General features: G+C 52.8%; 1 protein-coding gene across 1 annotated transcript in view; it reads left to right on the top strand.

Moving 5' to 3' along the window:
• Nucleotides 1–2,042: 2,042 nt before the first annotated feature.
• TPO (thyroid peroxidase) overlaps nucleotides 2,043–9,297 on the top strand; it is a 46,429-nt gene continuing 39,174 nt past the window's right edge. The window contains exons 1-4 of the mRNA XM_081068864.1: nucleotides 2,043–2,106; nucleotides 2,718–2,783; nucleotides 3,157–3,321; nucleotides 4,833–4,966. Coding sequence (XP_080924990.1) covers nucleotides 4,935–4,966 — 32 coding nt within the window. The 5' untranslated portion in view covers nucleotides 2,043–2,106; nucleotides 2,718–2,783; nucleotides 3,157–3,321; nucleotides 4,833–4,934. The remainder of the gene's footprint in view (nucleotides 2,107–2,717; nucleotides 2,784–3,156; nucleotides 3,322–4,832; nucleotides 4,967–9,297) is intronic.

Below are 9,297 nucleotides of genomic sequence, written 5' to 3'. Positions count from 1 at the left end.
CCTCCCAGCCGGGACACACATTTATTTTTAAATGACATTTATTTCCACCCTTCTTATAGCCTGGGATCCTCTCTCTGTGTCTACAAGCCTCTTACATTCAGAAAACTTATTTTTGAAATGTTATTAAAAATTGACAGGGGGGCGGACCCTGGGTTATAGAAAACACGTGAACTTAAAGCCAGCTATTCCCTAAAACCCCAAAATATATGCAACTTTACTGGATGTGTCTTAGAAAGAGACACTACCTATTGTGATGTGTGAAACCATCTAGCAGACTAATGAAAATGTAAATTTCCTCCAGGCTCCCCAGAGACTGAGACATACTTTGATTGTAGGTGTGACTTTATTCGAGAATCTTATCAGCAGGAATTGAGTATTAACCCCCTACAGTCTTCTTCATGTCTTGGCAAGCCAATCATTAATGACTAAGCCTTGAGAAGATATTTTATTTTATTTTTTATTTAAAAATGTAAATAGATTGCTTTCCAATCGTGCATTCTTGTGGCAAACATTCCAAGCAGTAGAAGTAAAAAGATCCCTTTTTAACAGGCCTCCTTCCCACCGCTGGGTGTCCCTGGCGTCCCTGTGGTCCGTCTCCTGTGCCGTGTTCCTCCCGGTGGTGCACGGTGGGTCTGCAGAGATCGTCCTCAGCCTTCTTTGGAGGGCAGACAGCACGACATCCGGTGCCCTCGCAGGAACCAGGCCTCCTCTGTCCGCACCTCGGGCCACCTCCCCACAGGCAGCGGCCACCTGAGGCATACCTGTGGTCAGCCCAGCAGGCCACCTCACAGTGTGGGTGGCACCACTGCCCCAGGAGAGCAGAACTGGCACAGTGGTCCCCACTCCTGCGGCCAGTCCTTCCTTCTCTCCCTGCTGGCACCCACAGCCTCCTTGGGCTCAGCTGCCAGGGAGCACGGCCGGACACGTGCCCTCCACCCAGGGCCCCGACATCCACTCACATGATTACAATTTCTGCTGCCACAAGGCCGCTTCGCAGCAGATGTGAACACACAGCAGAGCACTTGTCTGACTGTTCAGATAAATTCCAGGTTTGCGACAGTGAGTGGGTCCCCAGGTTTGAGTTAGGGGTTGGAGGGAGTGAGGAGCCGAAAGCCAAGTGTTTATCCAGAGACCCTGCTGAGTGGGCAAGGCCACGAGACAGCAGACATAAATCGGGTTGTGTTGATAGCAAGGGCCTGAAAGACAGGTGTCCTGAGATCCCAGCCCTGGTCAGGCCTGGGGACCCCTGCATCGCCTAAGGGTGCTGAGAGCTTCACTTCACCAGGCCCCTGGCTGTGGATGACCAGACTCACCCAGGACAAAGGGATCTCCGGGAAGGCTGGCGCTGCCCGGGTATGCATAGGGGCTGGAGCCTGGGGGATACACGGGGACCCTGGGCAGGGACAGGGAGACCGAAACCCCACACAATGTCACAGGAGCCATGCCACTGGCAGCAGGTGGCCCCATGGTTTTCTCAGCACCAGAATGGACAGTCAGAAGAGAGGTCAGTGTCCATTGTGGATGGGCTGTGCGAGCCGGCCAGCCAGCAGAAGCAGAAAGGGAGGGCTCTGGAGGAACTCCCTCTTTGGGCTGCTTGTTCACATCCATCTGGAAACGCTCAGCCAGCTTGCTTCTCCGGAAGGTGTGCGTGTCCATATGCCCGCCCGCGTGTGTGGTGGGCGGAGTCCCCACGCCTTCACTCACCGCTGTGGTTTGAACCATTCTCAGCACGAACAACGACACACATCACTGCTAGATTCGCTTGCTCTCCTTGTATTAGTAGGTTGATGTTTTTCAGAAAGACTTTTTTGCCACTTTTACCATTTGTCTTATGAGTTGCCTGCTCACACCTTTGCCCTTTTAAGGTTTGGTGTTTTATTTTTCTAAGCATCTGCCCTTACTCTCTGCCTCTCCCTAACCCACAGGGGGCCACGTGGCTTTATTCTCCCTCCAGGTTCCTGGGAGGGCCCTGGGGACAGTGCCCAGAGCATGGCAAAGCAAAACCGCAGGAGGTGGAGGGGCTCTGGTGGGATGCGGTCTCACCAGGCAGCCAGGAGACTCTGGGCAAGGGGGCCCATCCTCTCCATGCTGTTGTCACCACAGGAGGTGAGCACGGCTTATCTGCGCTTATCTGCACGGCAGCCCCGGCTTGTATCCCTTCCCCTCGCTGAATGTCAGTGTGAGGACTGACCGGGGCCCCGCCCAGGTTTGTCAGGTGACCCTGTATCTTGACTACAGCTGGATTCTGCATTTGGGTTGTGCCCTTGGAGATGCCAAACCCTCAGGGAAAGAGTGGGCACAGCCAAACCAGGATGGCCTAGGTTCACAGTGACGCACATAAGGCTCCCAGGGGCCTGCAGCTCTCAGGCACAGCTCCCCTTCTCTGATTGAGGCCGCCGAAGGGGCAGAGTCCAGGACAGTCCTGTGAACTCTCACATGTCCTGGGTTCTCTGTCTTCCACCCAATCAGAGTGGGACAGGAGTGTCCACATGCTGTGCTCTGAGTGGCCGTGGATGTGTCACTTGTCAGAGCCCGAGTGTGCCTGACTCAAACGTGGCTGTCCCATTGGACTGTGGCAAGCAGAGCCCTTGACAAACCTCACTGGGCATATTGTTCAAAGTCATTGAAACGTGGGGCTGTTTGTTACGTAAACTCGCTGATCCCGGTTTGCGTTCTCTCCACCTGTAATGTTTCTGGAACTCCTCCGTGGACAGCAGAATGGAATCTCTGCACACATCCAGGGAGCTACAGGATTCCTAAGCACAAACGTCCAATGGTAAAAGGTGTGTGGTGTGTGATTCTGGAGCTGGAAGTGGGGGCAGGAGATGCTGGGCTTTCAGTTTCTTCACTGTGGAATCCCCATGTACAGACCCTTAAACCCCATCTGTCCTGCACACTCAAATAGGGGGTGCATTTTCTTGCCTGATTATGAATAATGAAATGGCCAGTCCCACCTCTTCTGGTGCCAGGAGAGAAGTGGCCTTCCGCAGTTGGGACCCAGTGGGAGTGACAACCTTGCTGTCACTTACTGCAACCTCTTATAGGCTGAGTTATGTTCCCTCAAATTTCAAAGTTAAAGCCCTAACCCCCAGCACCTTAGATTGTATTTGGTTATAAGGTTTTCTACAAAGTAACTGAGTTAAAGTGGGTCTTCAGGGTGGACTCTATGCCACTGTCTTTTTAAGAAGAGGACACAGGCACACACAGAGGGACACCACGTGAGGACATGGGGAGAAGATGGTGTCCACACGCCCAGGACAGAGGCTGCAGGAGGAACCAGCCCTGCCAGCACCTTGGTCTCGGACTTCCATCCTCCAGGACGTAAGAAATGAATTTCTGTTGTTTAAGCTCCATCTGTGGTGCTTTGTTACGGCTCCCAAAGGAACAAGTACAACACCCTTTCCTTCCTTGTAGGAGGGTTCTCATGGTTTTGTGTTGAATCCTTCTATTGAACTTGTAATGAACAGATGTAAGGTCCTTGTTTACATTATAAGACTAATTTAACACCACGAGTCTCCTGCTCATTCTTTACAATTCACCCTCACAATGATCTAATCAGCTCTTTAAATGTGTCATCCTATCATTCATTTGTTCATCCATTCATTCATTCCATTCTTTCATCTATTCATCCATCCATCCATCATCCACCCATCCATCTCCATCCATCCATCATCCATCCATCCGTCTTCCATCCATCATCCATCCATCCATCTCCATCCATCTATCCATCATCCATCCATCATCCATCCATCCATCCATCCATCTGTTCACGTACCCACAAATATTTTTGATTGCTGACATATGCCATACTTTTCTCAGCACTATGGAAAAAACAAGAAACAAAATCAACATATCATGGCACCTTCCTGCTGTCCTCTTAAACCAGAAGTCTCTCCTCTCTCCCAGATCACCTCTTATCCTTTATCTCCCCATGAAAGATTTCCTTACCATGTCAGGCAGTCAGGCACCCTGTTCTGTGTTCCCAAGGCTCACACCCAGGATTCTAATAGGGGATGTGTCACACACCACAGAAGTGTTTAGTTGTCATCCTAATGACACTGTCCCTCTCGTAAGCTGTGGGTACCTCTACCTATGTTCCTGTCTGTCCAGCACAGAGCTTAGCCCCAAAGAGGCACCCGACAACTATCTGTTAAATTCAACAGTGAATACGTCATTTATCATACTGAGTCAAAATAACAAACAACTTAAACTTGATTGTACTTTAAATTAGGCCTTTGGGGGTTTTTAGTTCTGTGTATTTTTCTTTACTGTCATTACAAAACAACCCCCAAGCTATCTAGGAAGAGAACATATATACTCTCACACTGAAATGTGGTCAAAACGACATTGAATATACAATTTTGGTTTGGTTTTGTTGTTTCCCTAAATTGAGTGACTTGACTATTTTGCCCTCACATAAGCGATGCCTTGAGTTCACAGGAAGAAACACCTCATCACTTTTCCTGAGAAAACTCTGTGTTTGTAAATCAGCAATTATTGTGTGTGATAGTCACATTTTCCTCTAGAAATTGTTCAAGTGCATTTGCTGACTTCCCCAGGCATAGGAGAGAAATGCCCTTGGGGTGAGAAGCTCTGCTTTCTAACACTATGGGATCCAGAGCCTTTTACATAAACTAGGAATTCTGAACCTCTATGAAATGCTTAGCTTAGCAACATAACATTTCTTCAGAACACCCCACCCCCCCGCCACGTCTTTTTCTTTTCTTTTTCCCCGGAAGGTGAATTATATTTTCTGTCTTTCTGTGACTTTTTTAAGGCAGTGAAGAGAGTGAGCCACACCTGACATCTACTCATCTACTCTCTGCTTTCAGACAGAATTTGGCTCGAATTGCACCGTTCTTGCACCCTGTGTCAGTCCCCGAGAGTGACAGTGACGTGACCTCTGACCTGCTCCTGCTTATCACAGCACTGCCATGCAGAACGCCCTCCTATTATCTCATGTAAGGTAAGAGCGCCACCCTGAAGCAAAGGGCCACATGTCGCCCACCACCTCCTAGCGAGCTCAGGTCAGGACCCCAGTCATTTCCTCTCAGGGACAGAAACAGGAGGTGCCTTCCTGTGATTGGCAAGGGGGAGGGGAAGCTGCCAGGGGCCCAAGGGCCCGAGAGCCCTGGATGAGGTGAGGCTGTGTCAATCCTGCCCACTGTTCTGGGCAGGACAGTTTCAAAGGAAGTGATCACTTTGAGCCTGTCATCTGCTGGGAGGTCCTGGACCGGAAGGAACACTGGGCTGTGTTCAGTTGTCACCACTCCCCGCCCCTCACATACACGTGAACTGTGTGACCTTAGAAATGTAACTTGGCTGCAGGTGTAGACATCGGGGGATGTAGTAGGCCATGGAGGAAAGCTGAGGTCGTGGAGAGTTGGGAGTTGACGTAGTTGTTAGTAGGAGATGTGTATGCACAGCTTCCCAAACCCCAGGACACATCTTACTGGACACGTCACTTGCTCGAATCTCTGCTCATGTCAATATCAGCAAGCCACGCTTTGTCACTAGCGGAATGTGTGCCCTCACTTTCAGAATTCTCTCAGGAGGACGTGTGTGTGAATAAAGTGCCTTTCCAAATTCTAACAGCCCTCCCGGAGTCCCCAGACCCTCTGGGTTCTGCCTTGCGGGAAAGGGGCTGGCGGTCTCTCTCTGTAAGTTAGAGAATGTTTTGAGCATGGAGAAGAGGCTCCCATTCCAGGGTTTTCAGAGACGAGTGGAAGGGAGCCAAGTGCTATTCAAAGCACAGCTCTTGACGTGTCTTTACAGACTGGCCAAGCCACTAGATTCCTGTATGTACTTGGGACCTTAACAGCAGCCCAAATGTTTTCTTTATTTCTTTTTTAAAGTGGGACATTTATTTTTTAAAAGTCTTCCAAACAATTCTCTTTCCCAGATTGTCTTTGAGCAGTTAGCTGTGTAATGTGGGCATTTCAGGAAAGTCACATGGTTTTCTGTTCCTACGTCATCCAATGTCAGCATCCTCAACACACAATATACAACCTGGTCACCAGGACATTCAGTGACCAGCAGAGCGCAGTGCCCTCCTCCCAGCCATCACGTTTCCGCCATCCCTCCCACGAGCTGAGCTCGCTGAGGAGGTCGTGTTTGTCTGAGACCCCGACCTTCAGGGTCGGGCTGAAAGGCACAGTTCAGATGAGAAAGTCGAGGCCTGGGAGCCTGTGTTGTTGGGAGGTTTTTGGCTCCACCTGACAACATCCTGGACCCTCTTAAGAGAGTGTGACGTGATGGCTCATTAACTGGAAAGCACTAGAAGACTCAGTGGAACGAGGACCGTCACGCGCCATGGCGCCTCCACACAAGCTCCTGCAGTCAGCTGAGGCCAAGGTCACATACATCCTTCTGCCGAGTGGTGGAGGCCACTTAACCACAAGGGCCTGTGTCCCTGTGTACAGAGCAGACTGACGTGAGCTGAGTCACTAAGCCCTGGCAGCCAACTTAGTGGGTCGGCGGGTGAGCAGTCAGTGGCTCAGAGCTGTGGCCTGTGGAGACCGTGGCTCTTTGGCGGGCGTGGCCCCTGCTGAGGCTGAGTCCCCAGGACAAGCCCTGCTTCCCATCCTGTCTCCTGGGGGCATCCCCCCCTCAGCCTGGACGTCAGCCAGCCGAGTGAATGCACAGCCTCAGTTCGGGGCCCCTGGGGACAGACACCTGGGCCCTGCTGGCTCAGCACAGCCGGCCTTCCGGGTACGTCGGACACATGTGTGTTTCAGCTGGACGCCAGCTGCTGTCAGACTGTGCTTGGGGCACAGGGTGCAGGAAGGTTGTGTAGCCCGGAATACTAGCCCCACTTCTGATGCAGTGCGCTGCTCGCAGCAGGAGACACACAGAAGCTTGCAGACCAAGGCAGCCGCGACCCCGGCCTCCCGCTGCATGCGCAGGACCGGCTGCACTCAGACCGTCGCAGCGGCCTTGGAGGTGCTGAGAAGAGAGACGCCCACCGAGGACAAGCGTTCGTCCCTCTGGGCTCAGGACCACATTGTCTCCACTCAGACTCTCGAACCTCAGTGAGAAGTGGTGGCTGGAGGGGCAGAGGCAGCCCGGCCATCGGAGCCTCTGCCGAGGTGATGAGGTGACAAGGGACTACTGGTCCCCGGGCAGCAGCACAAGTGAAAATGGCATTAATTAACGCAGCAGGGGCGGAAAGGATGAGGAAAAACCACCACCATTCACAGTTCGGAGGTTTCCTCTCCCAGTTGGTCTGATTGTCCCCCAGCCCCACTCGGGTCACCTCCTGTCCGTTCTCAGGTCTGCCGTTCCAGCCCCAGGGTCCACCTCAGCCCTCCTGCATGGTCCTCTTGTGAGTTTATGTCCCTCCTTCCTGTCCCACTGTGCTGTCACCTGATGTCCCACAGCACAGTGTCACTTTCGTCCCCAAAGCTCTCTCTCCTTTATTTTTTCCAAGGCCAGAGCCCATCTGAGCACGACAGCACCTGGCTCTGCTGGGGCCAGGCTGTTCTTGCTGGGGGCTGAGAGCAGAAGGCCCGGGGCCCGTGGGCTTCACGCACCACCCACACCCCCTGAGCCCCTCCAGCCGTCTCTGCAAACTGGCCGTGACACTGTGCTCACCTAAACAGCTCTCAGAGTCCTGCGGCAGAGTCCTGCCCTCTGTCTCGAGCCAGGTCGGGGCGATGTCCTTATCGACAGGGTGCCTGTGACGTCCGGCCTCGTGCGGTGACTCTTCGTCCGACCCCACCTGGCTGTCAGGACTCGGCGCCGCCATCGGCTCAGAGGTCCACGGCGCCTCACAGCTGCGCGTTGTTGTTGTCTCTTTCCTGTGGCATTTATCACTCGCCACCCTGTACTGGGATGATTTATGGAGACATCTTATCTCCACTTCCAGCTGCTTCATCATGGAGTTGCAGCTTCAGAGATAGAGACCCTTCAATTTATTTTGGATAAGAAAATCTTTGGGTAACGTTTCCAGCATTCTAACCTAACTTGGAAAGAAACTCCTGGTTCCCAGGTCCCCTCCTCAAACTCGAAGCCTTGTACCTAGACCTCCAGGACCCTCCCTGTCCTGGCTGGGGACCTGGGGAACACTGTCCCTCGCTGGGTGGCACACCTGAGGGGCAGGGACACAACCCCAAAGCCCCGAACTCAGCCCCCTCCCACCTCCCAAATCTGCAGCTACAACTCCTGCCCTGTGGGCCACGTAGCCCACTCCTCTTTCCAAATGTCAGTATTGTCATTTTCTAACGAAAATACTCCCGCTCCTTGAAAGCCATCCAGGAGTGGCCTGTCACCATGTCCTCCCCCGGTCCTACGAAGGGGCCTCAGGGAGGTGGCAGGCGTGGAAGGACCCTCTGCCTGATGGCCCTCTAAGCATAGAGCCTCAGATGATTCCAGAACGGTTACTTTTGGGCCCACTCCGTGTCATCCCTTTGGACTACGTAGAGTGATAACCAGAACTGATCCACTAAAATGTCCCACTGCAAGGAAAAACCTAAGCAGCTTTTGATTCTGGCTGACCTTTCACTTTTTATTGAGTGGAATCCCACTGTGCTGGCCAGGGGCCGTTCTCTCCGTGTCCTCCTGGCCAAGTTTACTGCCACCTGCAGAGATGGCTCTGAGGTAAATGAGGACATCCTTGTGCTTCCGGTTATCTGCTCGATGGCAGGCTGACATCCAGACGCCCTGGTGCAGTGCCGTAGAACGTAATGTCATCTTCCCTAGAGGAAGCACCGGTCGTGTGGAAGTGAGTCCTAAGGAAGAGAGGAAACAAGGAGAAAGAAATGGTGTTCATGAACAAGAAACCTGAGATTGAGGTGGGAACCAGAGTCGGACACTCTCGGGGTTCCCAGCAAAGCGGGGAATGCTCCATTCACCTTCCAGCACTTGACACTGAGGGTGTGGGGACGCTGGGACAGACCCGAAGCTACCAGCATCAGCCTCACACCTGCAGCCGCCGTTTAACTGGCTAAGCTCTGAAGGGGAACGTCTGCACTGTCCCCAGGAAGGTTTTAACTCAGGAAAGTCAGAGACAGGAGATGCAGGTGGCAGAGGGGCCGATTTCAGTCAGCGTCTTCTTTCTCAACACGTACATTTTCCTGTCCTGTCTTTCTAATGCATGGCCAGCAACCTCTCGGGGGCCTAAATGACACAACCCCTCAATTGCCTGGAACAAACACCACACAGGGTCTGGTGGCCACGGGAAGGGAGCCAGCGGCTGGGCCACTCCTGCAGGTGTCAGAGCGCGCAGCCCTTTATAGGGAGGCAGCCAGGCCGTCCTCCTCCCAGAAGAGACTGGCCCCCGGGAAGCTCGCAGCCCTG

This window comes from Rhinolophus hipposideros, assembly GCF_964194185.1.
Source record: "Rhinolophus hipposideros genome assembly, chromosome: 12".
Taxonomy (NCBI): domain Eukaryota; kingdom Metazoa; phylum Chordata; class Mammalia; order Chiroptera; family Rhinolophidae; genus Rhinolophus; species Rhinolophus hipposideros.
Note: the sequence above shows the minus strand (reverse complement) of the source record. Positions and strands in the feature narration are given on the sequence as shown.